We start from the raw sequence: 16929 nt of genomic DNA on the forward strand, positions 1-16929 counted from the left end.
CGGAGAGCGTCCTCCCCCTGTAAGAAGAACAAATAAATTAAAAATTTTGAAAAAAAAAAGAGAGGAAGGAAAGAAAATAAGACAATTATACAGGGTATTTTGGTCATTTGCGCATGACCGTCAAGGGTGTCTGTTGAAAGATGGAAGGAGGGGCTGCTTTAAAAAAATAGAAGTGGAGGGGACCCAAATGTAGGATTGACAAAATACAGGGAGTCTTAAGTATATTTTGCTATAAAAATAATTATTATTCAAGTAAACAAATAAATAAGGGCATCGAACCGGAAATGAAATAAAAACAGGGATTAAGATCTTTTCGGAATCGCAAAGGCCGCCGGGCCGGTCCCATCCGAATCCACGCTCTCTTCGTTTCTACGCGCCCCCCCCCCCCCCCCCCCCCCCCCCCCTCCTCTCTCTCTCATCCGCTTCCCTTCGTTTCAATCTCGGAAGAATCCGCCTCGCGTCGTGTCCAATCGCACCTCTCGCGTGAGTTTTCAGAATCCCCTGGTTCTACCGTCTTCTGATGTTTATTTTTCGTTGATCCGTGATATCTTTGTCGGAATTTAGAATTTTTGGCGTGGATTTCTTGTTTTCGAGCAGATCGATGCTTGGGATTTCCGTTCGTGTTTTCTTGTTCGTTTTTCTTCTTTTCCCCCTGTTGTATTGATGTTATAGTATTGATATCGGAGTAGTTGTTGCTCGTTTCTTGATTTGTGGAGAGATTGATGTTCTTGAAAGGGTTTTTCTCTGTATGAAATTTGATCCTGGTACTCTGGTTTCTGTCCGAGGTAACAAGATTAAGTAGGTATCAGTTGCAAGAACTCTCCTAGATCGCAAATTATCTAGGTTTTGGTTTTTGGGATCGTGGATTTAAATAATTAGTAGACTTCAACTCTTCAATTATGAAGATCGAATAGAATTGAATACAAAGTTCTTATTGAGAGAAAGAAGAGTTGCCCAGTTGGATATAGTGTTGGATAGTGCCCTTAAGATAGCGCTCTATTGAGGGTGTAGGCAGGTACCCGCAGACTGACCACCTTCGTTGACCCCTGGATTTAGAGACTGGTTTGCTCTTTGCCTTTAAGGAAATTGCATTAAAATTTTCAGGTCTTACTAGTCTCTGCACATGATGTCCTTTGCAGTGATTGCCACTTGCCATTGCGTTGCCCAATAATGAGAAGTAGTTTATACATGATACATGCAGGCTAGTAGAACTACCCACTTTGAGCCCCTTTAAATAATTGTTGTCAATTTAGGGTTGGATGGTGGGAAAGGCTAGCTGGCGCTGCCAACTTCTTGTTTGGGTTGTTTCTCTGGACCATCAAGCCTGGCAACTACCAGAACATGATCGCCACTTCCCTCACTGTATGATATTGGAACAGCTTATCGCAAACTTGCGTTGCCCAATAATGAGAAGTAGTTTATACATGATACATGTAGGCTAGTAGAACTACCCACTTTGAGCCCCTTTAAAGAATTGCTGTCAATTTAGGGTTGGATGGTGGGAAAGGCTAGCTGGCGGGGCCAACTTCTTGTTTGGGCTGTTTCGCTGGACCATCAAGCCTGGCAATTACCAGAACATGATCGCCGCTTCCCTCACTGTATGATATTGGAATAGCTTATTGCAAACTTGGCATTCACCATAAAGTGGCAAACAACTACATTTGTCTTAATGTGATTGCTAACTTAAGATGCCTCGTACCTGACAGTTACTTTGGAAATCATTGGAGATGTTCTGGTGATTGATGACCGGTCAATATTTGTCATCAACTGCATCTTTTATGGATAAAGTGGCGATCAACTCCAACCTATGGCTTAGATTGAGCTTCAGAATCAAGGACATAAACTCGATCGTTTTTGTTGTAGTAATTAATATGTGACAATATGTTATAGCGCTGCAGGTAATTTTTCTGGTTTGGGTTAAGAGGGGTTTGATGATTCGCCGTCTTTAACTTTGTAAAGAGCTTTCTAGATAATCTGGTATCAAAAATGATGGAGGTGTGGCACTCTCAGGTTCACAGCTGTCAAGTGCTCCCTTCAGGGTTTGGGTCACCAAACCTCGCAGCCACTGCATCAACAGGAAGACAGCATTCATCAATTTAGTTTGATAAGTGCATGCTACACAGCTGCATGATCGAGATAGTTTTGTATGAATGTGATCTGGTAGTTCATTTCTCATGCTTTCATATTAGATGTCACTTTTCTTTTCCCAGTACATGCTTTTATCATATCACACAATCACTTGAATCTCCATCTGGACAGATTCATGCTGATGACATATGTTAGTCATGTCTTATGATGACAGCTTAAAGAAGTCTAGTGAATCATCAGGCATACATATGCTGAAATAATATTTTGCATGAACATGTCTAGCTGATGTGTATTTAGGGACTATTGTTATATCCAGTATTTTTATGGCATCTGATATGGGGGTTGATTGTGCAAGGTTAATGGTCATTAGAGTATTTGTATGAACATGACTAGCTGATGTGTATTTAGGGACTATTGTTAAATGCAGTATTTTTATGGCATCTGATATGGGGGTTGATTGTGCAAGGTCAATGGTCGTTAGAGTATTTGTACTCTCTTCATTGTGTTTTTGCTCAAATGATGGTTTGTTCCCTGTCAAATATCCATTAATGATTGTATCTATGTGGTGTAGGCTGGAGTATATGTGGATTATGCATTCCAGAAATCGAAGACAATGGTATGCATATGCTTAAATTTCTGGCAGTTACTTTTTCAAGCTAAATTCTAGGTGTTTAAATTATTGCGTGACACTTTGTTTTACCTCGTCATGGTTAATTGTCATACTTGTCAAGTAAAAGAAATACAAATCAAGGTTCGAAACCTTCAGATATTTTTATGAAAATAACTAGATCCATTCATGCACTTGAATACCTGTTTGCTGTTGTTGATAGCTGTGGTATCAATTCTGCACTAGGATTCAGTTGTGGCATGAAATATAATTATTATAGGTGTTTTACATGGTATCTATGGGAAGACCAGTGTAGCGGCATTCTACAGAGTCAATGAAAAATTTCTTATCGCTGGAAGGTTATTCTATTTGTTGGACATGGACGAACATTATCTAAGTTGATTAATTATCATTAAAATCTGATATTATCATATGAATATATCATCTATTGGACAAAGAATATAAGTACTATGGCTCTGCAATCTTGCTTTTATGTTAATGAAAAATTTCTTGTCGCTGGAAGGTTATTCTATTTCGACGAACATTATCTAAGTTGATTAATTATCATTAAAATCTGATATTATCATATGAATATATCATCTATTGGACAAAGAATATAAGTACTATGGCTCTGCAATCTTGCTTTTATGTTAATGTGTATTGGATCACAAAGTCAACAGAAAGCATAATGATCAAATTTAAATTGATATGTACATGTACAACATAGTGTCAAAGAGTATAATGTATGCCTTTTCTTGTTCTGGTTTCAGATTTCTTTCTTTGCTCCCTCTCTTCCCTTTGTATATTTGTAAAATCTATTACGTGTATACCAACGCTCATGTTTTCTCCAAAAACTGAAATGAATGAATCCTCTTTCTTTCCTTCTTTGTTGTGTTTTCATAGATTTTATTTCTATATGCTACTTACATATTAGATATGCTTATCCTTTTATATGCTTAACTCCAACAAAGCCTTATTTTTCCCATTTTGTATGATTGATATTGTTGTTGCATTTTTTAAAAGTGCTTTACGTCAAAATGGGTAAATCCAAGATGTTTAAGTGATGTTTCTAAAAAGTTTTGAAGTGCAGTTGATGAAATGGAGACTGTTGTTCTTCTTATTCTGGATGGAGCTGTTTAGTGATGGCCAGAGTAAGGTTGGCCTGAAACATGATTATTTGTTGCTCCAATGTTGTTTTTGTTACATGATGCTTTCTTATTCCTTCTAGCCTTTGGCATGTTTTTATGGGATAAACATGTCCTTTATACTAGTGAAAAAGCACCATTTTTTTTGTTGATGGAGGACGTCGCACCTTTCTGTGACAACAAACCAAACTGCATGTGGATTCCAAATGTCACAGTTCGATGGCAGGTTCTGCCTTCACTTTTATAGAAATTGATTTCTGAAAAGGGATAATTATGTCTTAAAGTTATGCTAACATGAAGGTTGAAGAGTCAGATTTGATATGAGAAGTCCCACAACTTTTTCTTTGACCTCTATATTGCTGTCAGCCTATTATTTGTCATAGTTCTCATAGTTGGCATCGATATTTTTGAGTGATTTTGATGTTAATTGCCTAAATAACTTAAGCCCATCTTTGTAACAGCATTTACTGACCTAAGCAAAAACGTGTTGAGAGAGTCTGCTTTATCTGTCTAACAAAAATACAAGGTGTGCTGCCTTCTTCTTCATTGTTTTTTCCTCTTGTTTTTTGTTAGTTTGTTTGTTGTATTTATGTCAAACATTTTCACTTCAGCCAGCCTTAGATATGGGAATATATCTTAGCACCCCAAAAACTGAGAAGTTTTCTGAAGATGGTGAGAATGGCAGGCTAAGATTTGGTCTTTCATCAATGCAAGGATGGCGTGCAAGTATGGAAGATGCAGTGAGTGTTTTTATTCAAAACTTCTTCTGCTTTCATTTACGTTTATTGATACCAAAACTGTGACATTGATGAACCTAACTTTGTAGTCAATCACATGCTACCAAAACTGTGATATTAATGAACTCAACTTTGTAGTATTGATTGACATTGCACACCAGAAAGCAATATTTGTTTTACTTGGGATACTGGCTGCATAGTTCACAAGGTTTCGTATATTGAAGAGAAACCAATGGATTAGAGGACCATGGCTCAGTAGTCCGAAGAAATGAAAATTCTTTTAATAGTTAGTTGGTCTGCATTTCTGAGAATCAAATCCACTTCAGTATATTAGATAGGTCTTCTTTCCTTGGCATGTATGGGGGGGGTGAGTGATAAAGTGCTCGGCAAGGTCATGCAGTTTAAGTTGTAATATTCATGGATTGATGATCTCATTGTTGTAGGGAGCTTAAAATATATTAATGAGCAGTGTTGATTGCAAATAAGGATCTCGAGTTTGATGTTACCACTTGCACTTATTATAATGAGCTGGAAGAGAAAAGAGTCTTCTGGGTAACATAGTTATTGATGATAATATATTGATGATGCACACCTCTGCTTCCTTCATGCAGACAAGTATCAAATATCATACATATGCTAGTCAGTATTGAACATTGTTATATTGTGGCAAGCGACAAAATTCTGTGGCCCCAAAGGCTACATGGAACCTAGTTTTAGGGTTTACTAACATAAGTAAGGAGAATGGATTACTAAATTTTTTATTTATATGACTATGACGAAATTAACATTTTGGAATATAAACCAGGTATCATATGCATCAAAAGAATTTCGACAATCCTCAAAATTTGGAACACCTGCCAAACATGTTTGTGCTGTCAAAGATAACTCAAGTATACATGATAAACTATGTAAATAATCCATGTAGCGTGTGTACTGGAATTTCTAAGTACTTGTAAAAGAAACCATGGTAGAAGCAAGTTGAAAGCTAGTAACTATTGCACTCAGGAATATGTTTGAATCCTTACAGCAAATGACTATTAAAAATATTGAACATCCTTACTTTCAGTAGAGCATGCTTCCTGTGATGCATGAAGGGAATTAGAGCTAATGTACAGTTGAAGGATGCACTAATAGATATCAAATATAAATGAAATTGTAAATTATAAAGAAGTAGGCAAGAAAACATTATGTAGAAGAAAGTCAACCGGAATGAACCAGGCATACAAGATGACAGGAAAGCCGGCTGTTATATTCTAAACAAAACTTAGATGGATCGTTCAATTTTTTTAAAATTTTATGCTGGATATGTTTCTTGTCATATATACATTTTTACACTGGGGTCAAAAGATGTCCAATAGAGGTCCTAATGACCCTTAACAGTTTTACTTTTTGACTTTTCAAAATATTCCTTCGATTTTTTTTTTGATTGGATATTCGCCATGCCTGTAAATCATGTAAATGTGCAAGCCAAAAGGCAATCGTAGAGCTTGACTTTTAACATGCATAATCCAATTATGACGTCGTAACCAAACTCTCTGAACCTTGCTATTGATATTTAAGTGAGGTCTAAATTTATCTTTAGATCTTTTTGAGAAATCATTTTTGTGACTCGCCTATATGACATTTCCATGTCGATACCACATACTGCAACATTAAGGCTGATATGGTAAAGTAAAATAAAAATTTGAATTTGAAAAGAAAAAATTATAAAACAATTAGGAAGAGACTGCTTTCTCTCTCTCTCTCTGCACAACAGATTTTAGCTATCAGTTATTGACCAAGTTAAAAAATGTAACCTTCTGTCAAAACGAAAAAGGTGATATTATGGTGTGCCAAAATCTTCTTCAGTTACAGTAGCAGCTTATATATTCTTGAACTCAATCTCCATAGTTGAACTATATCCTATCTGCCAGAGTCAAGATACCCAATACTAAATTCATGGCCATATTGGTAGCATCCAGTAGAATTTTGCATAATTTTGTGAAAGCAATTTGAATACATATTTCATTGTTTATTTACTCTCCTACATCATGAATGCCTTCTGCTCCTTTGCAGCACCTTGTTCATGTTGTCCTCTTTTTTAGTTTTGTGTAAACCTTGGGATTCTTGCTTGGTATCTCTCTCTCTCTCTCTTGTGTAATTTTAGCAACTAAAGTGTATGGTGCTTATCACTACCTTTATAAGCACTGCTGTACCAGAAATACTCAAAATCAGCAATACATAAGAGGGGGGAGGGACCTCATCTAGGTTACATAAGCGCCGCAAAAGCAAATCAAGTGTCAGACAGATCATATTGAATGAGCACCGTACACTTGGATTATGTAGCTAGAGCTTAGAAGATCGCTTGGCTTCAAGTTAATATGAAGGGCATTCAATATATTGGAACTTTTTATAGAAGATCTCTTAGCTAGTTTATGCAGAGATGATCCAAGGAGGATGTGAGGGCATTGTGCCATACATGTCTGTGTGCGATAATTTCAAATAGGTGAACGTCTACAAAAGGTTTATCTCAACTTGTAAAAGTACAATAGTTGATAAATAACTATAATTTTAATAGGCAAATACCTAAATGTGTGACATACCATACTCATTGATGTACCAGATGTTGAGCCTCTTCTCTCTTGTCTATACAGTAACTACTAATCAAACCATGTACCACATTCATGCTTAGACGCTTGTTCATCAAGGGCCCCTATTAGTGAAATTGAAATATGTTGTGGGTAGAGTTTTGAAGATTGTATTACTTTTAAGTAACTGTGTCAACGGAAGAAAGAACCTTAGATTGTGTGGTATTAGTAATCAATTTCACATTCTACGCCTGTAAATTTTATAATTAAGCTCTATTGCCATGCCTAGCACAATGCTTGCAATTGCATACTTGTTTCGATGGGCTACCATCTAAATATGACTTTCTGATGAGGTTGTACTGCAAGCTGTTTGCATTGCATATGCCATTTTTAGTTTAGCAAATTCTTCCTCAATCATGTATTCTAATGCACGGTATTCTTTAGCATGCTGCATTGCCAGATCTTGATGATTCCACATCATTTTTTGGAGTTTATGATGGACATGGAGGTAAGTTTTAGGTTCAATTTCCTTGTATTCATAAACATTACACATAATACCTTAAATATTTGTTTGAAACTTCTACCGTGCATCATCTTTTCCTACTTCGAAATTAATTCCCTTCGGCAGTCATTGTGTGATTGTTGCTTCATTATGCGGATTGTGCACTTCGTCAGACACACTGTTAACATTGTTTAGTTCTCTCTTTTATCATTTGTTAATGTTCTATGAGAAGTGGAACTAGTTGTATTTTTATTGGATGGGTAAATAGTTTGTGAATTCTAGTTATGTCTCACATGATTGAAGAGCTGACTGAAAATATGAACTGTTATAATAGCTAATTTCCTTGAATTCATTGGCAAGGGAAATGGTCTAGTTCACAGGATTATGCTTATAAAACAAGTCAGAAACTGTGCACTTGCACTAAGCATTTTACTTATTATGCCTTTTGATGATTAGGGCTGTATATTCTTAGCTCTTGATTTTTTTTCCATAAATGTGTAGAGATAAGAGTTTAGGAACTAGCTTGTATAGCATGTTGCCGAGCTTTTGGGTTGTAATGGTTAATTTGAAGCACAGCATTTTCATGAGGTGTTGATTTAGTGCTAAGTGGTAGCATGTGTTCAGTGCTATACTAAGCAGATGATGTACATCTTAGTAAATTGTAGGTTATTTTAGGATATGAAGAAACCACAGGATTCAGATTCTCTAACGCAAAAAGTAAGATTCGAGAAGAGTAGGATTTTGATTGAAGGACTTAGTTGATGACATAAAATTATGAAACAACTAAATAAAGTTAAATTTCAATGGATAGTTAGATTAAATTTCTATTGTCGCCATTTTTTGGGATCAAATATATTATTTCTATATTCTTGTTAGCAACTTTAGAAAATACATCTCCTCAACTATTTATATTGCCACAACTTAATTATATAATAATTAGTTTAAAACTTGAAATATTATCTTGCAAATGTTTGATAAGCCGGCACTGAATATTTTGGCTATGCTCTTCGTATGAAGCTTAATAGGCATTTGGTCATGTGCACCTCTCTCTTTGGGAAATATTTTAAGGGTTAAAATGTTGGCTGTCTATATATTCTTCCTGACCGTTGGTTTCAAAAACCACCAAAACAGGACATTAAGACCTGTACCGTACCATTTCTGCAGGAAACCAGCACTATAATAGGTGCCGGAACACCGAAATAGCATCATTATATACTAGCTGAAGTGACTGTACCTGTCCATATCGGTGCATAGCGGTGGTACTGTGCCAACCATACTGGGCAGTATTGTGCTGGCTGTATTGGTTGGTACCAATGCTTTTTCAATTTTTTGGGATATATTAGTTTCGCTATGTACCATTGGTACTGGTGCTTTTCCGATACTGCACTATTTTGATGGAAAAATAGTGTGGGGTTTAATTTCAGGATTTAAAATCTTGTTCCTGACACTTATGACTTTGCATGTTGTGAGCGGCTAAGAGTATGAATCTCTGTAACCATGACCTTAAACCTTGTCCCAGTTATACGGGTCAACTATTTATTCCACCAACCATAACCATCAAAAAATGTTGTGAGCGGCTAAGAGTATGAATCTCTGTAACCATGACCTTAAACCTTGTCCCAGTTATACGGGTCAACTATTTATTCCACCAACCATAACCATCAAAAGCACGAATGTTTGAATTATTACAAAGTTCTTGAGTTGACATGCCTCTGTTTGAAATGGGATGGGTAAAATGGTATAGATATATCACTGCAACATCAATGCCTCAATATCTTAAAGTGTTACTGTAATTACAATATAATTTCCATTTTGCAAGTCTGTCTCTGTGAAAGTATACATCTTTATCTCATCCAAGCGCTTGGAATTGCATTTTTTAACTCACATGAGACGATGTGATCTTATGTGTTTTGCTCAAAAATTTGAGATTTCAAAACAGGCAGTGTCTCATTATAATCTTGATTAGCTTATTATCTGCATTAGGAAAAAAGTTAATATTCACTTTAGAGTGCTTTCATCCTACTATGTGACATAAATCAAGATATGAAATGTCTATGTACAAAAATATGCTCTGAAATATATCTTCTTACAACTTTCTTTTGACCAAAACACATTATGTAGTGTCAGAGTTGGAGTAATACTTTGTTGTTTCAGGAAAAGTTGTTGCTAAATTCTGTGCGAAATACCTCCACACACAAGTAGTCAAGAATGAAGCCTATGCAGCTGGAGATGTAGGTACTTCTGTTCAGAAAGCTTTCTTCAGGTATATTTTATTTTCTTACTGTTTCATGTTCATTTTTTTTCCTTATGTGCGATATAAATGGTCTCTCCCTTTTTTGCATTTGCATGGGGTGCTTGGTTGTTAGTTTGAAACTAAATACATATCGAATATCTTTTTTTTTCTTTTTCTTTGTTTTTGGTTTCAGAATGGATGAAATGATGAGGGGACAGAGAGGGTGGAGAGAACTTGCTATATTGGGGGACAAGATAAACAAGTTCACTGGAATGATAGAAGGCTTTATTTGGTCTCCAAGAGGTGGTGATTCAAATGATCAACAAGATGACTGGGCTTTTGAGGAGGTAATATCTCACTGTAGGATACTTCAGCAGTTCATTGATCTTAAGCTTATTTAATATTTTCTGAAGACATACCAATGGAAGGCTTTTTTTTTTGGGGTCTTCAAAGAGACTATTAGTAGGGTATATTGAGAAGTGGCATCCATATGTTGCAAGTCATATATATGCAAGTTATTGGTTCAATCATTTGCGTAAAAGATGTAGCTAATGAACCTGCCCTAGATGAGTAACCTGCTTAAGTAATTTCCACTCCTTGATGACCTGTTGATGTCTATTAAAGTTGTGTGGAACGAACTTTCCTGAAGTGCCTCTAGAGTGCACTCCAGAAAACATTTTAGAATCTTCTTGAGTATCTTATCTGTACATAAATAATATCATATTCACTGCTGGTGGTAGGATTTCAGCTACTACTTGTACATTATTGAGCAGGAATCCCTGAACATGGCAGGATGGGGGCATTAGGTCGTTATAATCAGTCTATCATGTATGTGAAATTGTGAATATAGCTGACGGGTATTTTTGGCTATGGAAATTCTTTTATGTAGCCATTTTTGCTCACTATGCCTATCAGTATTAAGTCATCTGCTATAACATTTGCTTTTTTTATGAAATCTGGTACAACATATGAAGCTTGACCTCTAAATAGAGCTGCATGGATCATTATGACATGACCTCAGCATAAAGAGCATAGAGTGGAGTGCTAGGAATTTTAACTTGTTTTCTTTCTTTTATAATCTCAAATCTAATCATCATAGTAAGTACTCAAATAGGAACCTTAACTACACTTTTTGTAGATCTATTTTCTCTTAAAAGAGGGAGTGAAGGTGGTATCGGCAACACTTTGTACATGGTGGGTTTTAGGTAGTCACAACACATCATCATGCTGTACAAAAGCCTGCCTCTAACATTTGCTGTTCCACTTTTAACTTAGACAACAAATGGTTTTCATATAAGTCCATTTTTTTTTGACATTTTGTTTGCATTTTAATTCGTTGAATCATTCCTGATACTCCCGAGATATGTGACAACATGAAATTTTATATCCAGGGTCCGCACTCTGATTTCTCTGGACCAACATCTGGAAGCACTGCTTGCGTGGCAGTCATAAGAAATAACCAACTTGTAATAGGAAATGCTGGTGATTCACGTTGTGTAATCTCAAGGAAGGGTCAGGTATGTAGTCAGATTAATCCTACTGCAGATGCTTCGAGCTTATGGTGCTTGCAGCTCTACTAGCCACCCACTGTGGATGTGAAGTAGGACGCACTTTCTTTTGTTTTTCTCGTTACAGGCATATAATTTGTCAAGGGATCACAAGCCAGAACTCGAGGCTGAGAGAGAAAGGATAATAAAAGCAGGGGGATTTATCCATGCAGGACGAGTCAATGGAAGTTTGAACCTTGCAAGAGCAATTGGTACTTTATGATGCTGCACAAACAATATGTAAGGATGTTTTTTGTCTCAAATATTTGCATGTCTTATAAGCTGCTCTTCTTGCAGGAGATATGGAATTTAAGCAGAACAAGTTTTTGCCTGCTGAAAAGCAAATTGTGACTGCCAACCCTGACATAAACATTGTAAGTACTATTTCTATGCTTTATCGTCATCTGTGGTCTTGAATAGTTGTGTTAATTTAAGACCTGTTTCTTCTGTCATGTCATTTCTGTTTGTGTGTTCTTGAACGCATATGATTTTGGCTTTGTAATAGGTGGAGCTTTGTGATGATGACGACTTTATCGTTCTAGCATGCGATGGCATTTGGTATGGCTATGGCTTCTATTTAATCCTTATTATAAATGTGACTGAAATTTGGATGTTTGCAATGTTTTCTAGTGAATGTTCTAGACATGTAACTCGTCTAGAAACATTGTACTTCCTTTCTCTGTTGGAAAAGGTAACGAAACCATAGGAATCATACACACACAATTCACTTTTCTGGACTTGATAAAATAGCAACTTTTCCTAACGACTTATCCCGTAAACTGGAGTTCAAGGAGCACATATTTGCACAGCTGTCTCGACATTTTCATTGTACCACATGGTTGTGTTGGTTTGAACAATTTTTTATTCCCAACACTCAGAACCATATAATGTAGCTTGCTTTTGTTTTCTTTATGAATTTTTCTCAAATTGTCAAGGCATGCTTCAGATCAAGTGAGACCCATAATCATATGTTCACTTCATCCACCTATTTCTGTTTCCATTAAATATGCCTTCTATCTCTCCTTTATTTTGTGTAACAGATAGAAGATAACAAAAACCTTAGCATTATGAAATGTCTCGAAGCCATCAATTATGATGTGAATTCCTTTTTCCAAATAAGCAATGTCTGCAAATCTCCTGATACAGTTGCAACATCTTCACAATATATGCTAAGTATGGGCTAAACCTTTTTCTATTATCAATAGATAATAATGAATAACATGAAAACTAAATAATTATAGACCCAAAAAACTTCTAATTACAATGTATTTCACACCCAAGAATAATGAGATTACTAAAATATTGACTGATCAATGACTGTGACCTTTGTCTGCCTGATTTGGTCTTCCAAAAAACGTGCTTAACTGTTTCAATGCTTGATAAATATGGAAATTGCAGACTGTTTAGAGGATCGGGAGTAGATGAGAACATGCTAGATAGCAAATGCAGATGCAGTGGCAGTGCCATTATTTGGTATCTGAGAAGATTCTTAACCAAAGCCATGCTGAAAATGCATAAATAAAAAAGTTGATAGTATTAGGAAGTGGATGCCATAATATTTTAATAAACCAGAGGAAAATGTATCATATGGCAAACAGGGCCTTCCTTCCATTACCCCAACATGTTAAAGGTGGCAGTTATGGCCTTTTTAAGTATTATTGATTGATTTTTTTTACATATAAGAAGTAATAGTTTTTATTTGCTTTTTTTTCCCTGTTTCAAAGAGAACATGACTGGGTTGATATTGGTTGGGTTGTGGCAAGCTGGAACACATGATTGATCTTAAATTAGCAAATTATGAAGTGCACAAAGTGCTTTTTTATATTTGTTCTATTTATCTTTAGCCTTCATCCCTTCATGATGGAAGTTGGAGATATAAACTATTATATAAATAATTCTATGTTTTTTGAGTGTGTCCGGATCTTTTATTATTGAAATTTAAGTATATAGATGTAAATTGTGAATTCATGTTAATTTTTGACTAAGTTATGTGTTTGGTGACAGTCTCTATATTTTTTGTTACTAGGGATTGCATGTCAAGCCAGCAACTGGTGGATTTCATCCATGAACATATTAACACGGTAAGTAGAAAATTCTTTTCTGAGACTGAAGAAATCTTGTATAGGCTATGGATTTTAAGAGGTAGGAAACAACAATATTTCTGCTAGTATGAATCTGTGGATCCCTATTGTGCTGCAACATAAGCCATGAGCTCCAAATCTCATGGCATGCTTCCTGATTTTCCTTGATATTGCAGTCATATTTGGTAAGGTTTTTGTTGCAAATTCTTGCCCAAGCATCATTGTCATATTGTGATTTTTGGCTTTTGACTCATCATAGATGAGGTTAACTAAATGGACTCCATATTCTTAGTTTGGCTTTTGCAGCAGCATGCACCAAGAACATGTGTTCTACGATTAGGTCTTTTTCCTTTCTCACAAAAAATGTCAACTGCAGGAAAGCTGTCTCTCTGCAGTGTGCGAGAAAGTACTTGACAGGTGTTTGGCACCATCAACGGCTGGTGGAGAAGGATGCGATAACATGACCATGATTCTGGTGCAGTTTAAAAAGCCAAACAACTCCAATGGTGCCAGCTCTGAGCAATCAACACAGAGTGGTGTCAGCTCTGGGCAATCGGCACTCCCTGAGCCCGAGACAGGTCAACTAAGTTGCCAACCCAAATTCTAAATTTTCTTGCTGGGCCTAATTTACCACTGTCAGATTATCAGCTTCTAGTTCCGTATCAGGTGGACATTTATGTGGGTTAGGCATCGGTAGAAATAGAATGCAAGTATTCATCATGATTTAGTAAAACGGTCTTGAAGGGACACCCCTTGAGCAGAATAGAAGTGCTTGAGCACGGGGTGATTATGATAAAAATGTACATATATGTAATCATTGACCTACTTCTTGGATGCCTTATAAGGTTTGTTCTTTTTGTTAAGTGTGTCTTTCAGAACAGATTGGCTAAACCTGTCATCTACTCTACAATGACAAAAGTTATCGCTGTATGAAATTCCATGATGCATCCATTTCTGTTGTCATTCAGCATTCGGCTTACTCTGATAGTCAGTGAAGAGTGCATTATTGGGGGAAAACTTGGTGTGTGCCAAATCGTGGCAAATTTTCTTTTTGTTGTAAGAGGACTCGGCCAATCTAGTAAGACAGCTAAGGGGTTGGCCATGGAGGTTAGGTTTAGACTTCGGACAACAATGCAGTAAGTCGATGGGGGTCATTTGCTCCACCAAAAAATGCGGCGAGTACTGAGACTCTTATCAAGTTGTTGAACTTTTCGTTCTAGCAAATGAGTCCCATGTTCAACCATGCTTCTGGATAAATAAAATCTTCTGCACTGTAATGGAAAAGCCGTCATGACTGTCCATGTTTGGGCAACCCGCATCGTGGGACCCCAGGTAAGGGAGGAAAAGTTAAGAGGGCTGTTTCGTTCTTTGTAAGGTTTTCTGTAGTTTTATGAAAGTTGAGGAGAGGCTTGTTTACTTGTTTTTTGTAAACTTGTTTTTTGTAAACTTGTTTTTTTAGCTTTCATGACCTGTTGAACTTTCCAAAATTAGTTCTCTGAAAGCCAGCCGATGAGAGTATTTTAGGTTTTACATGAACTTGGTAGTCAAAACTGAAAGCAAACAAGAACAGGTGATAGGGAAGGGCAGAAAGGAAAGCAAGAAACATGGTCCCATAAACTTCATTTTTTTCTCTTCACGTGCAATGCACATCATGCTAGATACCAAAATATTTGGTCGCAAGGGAATCTTCTAAAAAGAAAAAAACATAGACCTTTTATAGAAAGAATCTTTCAAATATAGTATTGAACTTTCTAAATTGTTAGCTTTTCTAAGGAAAACAAGCTTTCCACACAATTCTTTTGCAACCGAACAATCATTTTAAATGGCTCCTTAATTATATCAATGTTGTTTGGTGTTTTAAAGCATGGAAATGATGATTATTATCCTTGCTGCGCTATGCTTATAAATACTGTTTGAAGTTCTGCAACTTTTTTTTTATTTATATGTTTTCCCATTTCTGAAAAATCCATCCTTTTTTGTTTTTTAAATATTTGAGGCTTGAGGGAGTGGGCTAAGGGTATGCTTCGTAGTATTATATAGGAATTTATGCTCTGCGGAGTTGAAGTTAAAATATGAAAATTTTATAATCTTTTCAAGCATGCAAGGGTTCCTACAAGAGTAAAGAGAACTAGAAATTTGCATTTCTTTTTGATGAAAAAATTATAGTCATGGCCAAATAGCAAATGATGGTCTCCTCTCATTAGAAAGCCCATATTCTTTAAAGGTAAAACGTGCATTTGAAGCTATATTAGTTGGTAACTTTTTTTTTCTAAATCAAAACATGCTTCTTCCATATGACAGAAGGTGAAATGGAGAGTAAAGATGCGTTCATGGTGGAAAGGGTCCAATGGATTGTTTTGACTAAATCTTGTGATGGATCATGGTATCCCATTGGACAGCGGCTTTCCTTTTAACTACCAGAATTGATTTCAATGCACATGCAAGTGTATCCATTCTTTCAGAAATTACATCCTAAACCATAGAGCGGCGCACCGCACCAATCGTAGGTGCTCATTCCTTTAGGTCATTCATCAAGATGAGCATTTGATAAATAAGGCCTATAGGAATGAGCACCTGTGATTGGCATGGTGCACATAGTATGGGATATAATTTCTTCCATTCTAGAGACTCATTGCAGCTATATTTTAAAAACTAGACCATTGATCAACCCAAAAAAATGACCAGGTTGCGAATCACCAGCTTAACTATCGGATCAACGGTTAATGAGCCCTGACATTATAACAATATTATAATTTTTAAAAAATAATTCATTATAAATATAGAGCTAAATATAGAGCTAAAATATTATATATATATATATATATAATACTTGAAACTTCTTTCCTTTTTGCACTTTTCTTAAAAATCAGCACTCTTTATAAACAAATAAAGATATACAATTTTCAGATTCATCTCACATAAGCTAAGTTTTCATCAAATAGCTTCAATTAAAAAGAAAATAGGCAGTGGCAATTTTAGTGAATAGAAACATGGCCTCACAATATCATGAATTCAGAATCAAGTTTATTAGATCAATCATGTTCTTCAAAGATATAGAAACCCATGTAATTCTTTTTCATATTGATATCCTTGATGAATTAATGAAGTTTAGCAAGAGTTTCCTAAATATGTTTGTGAGAATTTATTAAAATATCTAATATTCTAAAAGTAATATAGAAATTCAGAAAGAACTATATCAAAATGGATTGATTAAAACACCTAAAAAATTATCACAAATGAAAACCTTAGGGGCTCGTTTGGTTCGTGGGAAGTATTTTTCTTCCTAAAAATATGATTCTTGCGAATAAAATTCATAGAAAGAGAATGCCTGGAAATATACTTTTGGCATGTTTGGTTAAACATGGAAAAGTGACATATTTCCGGAGTGCTTATGTTTGGTTGACCATCCACTTTTCTAGAAA

General features: G+C 35.9%; 1 protein-coding gene across 4 annotated transcripts; it reads left to right on the plus strand.

The window, feature by feature from the left end:
* The first annotated feature begins 286 nt into the window (after positions 1–286).
* On the plus strand, positions 287–14442 carry LOC103722107 (putative protein phosphatase 2C 60). 4 transcript variants are annotated; one of them, XM_008812550.5, is made up of 13 exons: positions 287–483; positions 2660–2704; positions 4302–4366; positions 4452–4580; positions 7589–7652; positions 9801–9909; positions 10073–10226; positions 11271–11396; positions 11515–11638; positions 11724–11800; positions 11932–11984; positions 13453–13507; positions 13884–14442. In XM_008812550.5, exons 4-13 carry the CDS (start codon positions 4464–4466, stop codon positions 14112–14114), a joined length of 1110 nt encoding a protein of 369 aa, XP_008810772.1. In that variant the 5' UTR covers positions 287–483; positions 2660–2704; positions 4302–4366; positions 4452–4463; the 3' UTR covers positions 14115–14442. The 4 variants fall into 4 exon arrangements, with proteins under 4 accessions (XP_008810772.1, XP_008810784.1, XP_008810777.1 ...); XM_008812555.5 differs by having other exon boundaries at positions 292–483; positions 4456–4580; XM_008812562.5 differs by lacking the exon at positions 7589–7652 and having other exon boundaries at positions 290–483.
* Positions 14443–16929: the final 2487 nt, after the last annotated feature.

This window comes from Phoenix dactylifera, chromosome 2 (genome assembly GCF_051530095.1).
Source record: "Phoenix dactylifera cultivar Ajwa chromosome 2, Ajwa_hap1_PhDact_Kaust_v1.1, whole genome shotgun sequence".
Lineage (NCBI taxonomy): Eukaryota > Viridiplantae > Streptophyta > Magnoliopsida > Arecales > Arecaceae > Phoenix > Phoenix dactylifera.

Bases quoted from the DNA above. Each gene is read 5' to 3' on its own strand.
- LOC103722107 (XM_008812550.5), top strand. From the start codon at position 4,464: ATGGGAATATATCTTAGCACCCCAAAAACTGAGAAGTTTTCTGAAGAT. The intron at 11,397-11,514 runs GTATGTAGTCAG...TTCTCGTTACAG, and splicing joins TAATCTCAAGGAAGGGTCAG to GCATATAATTTGTCAAGGGA. The intron at 11,801-11,931 runs GTAAGTACTATT...GCTTTGTAATAG, and splicing joins CCAACCCTGACATAAACATT to GTGGAGCTTTGTGATGATGA.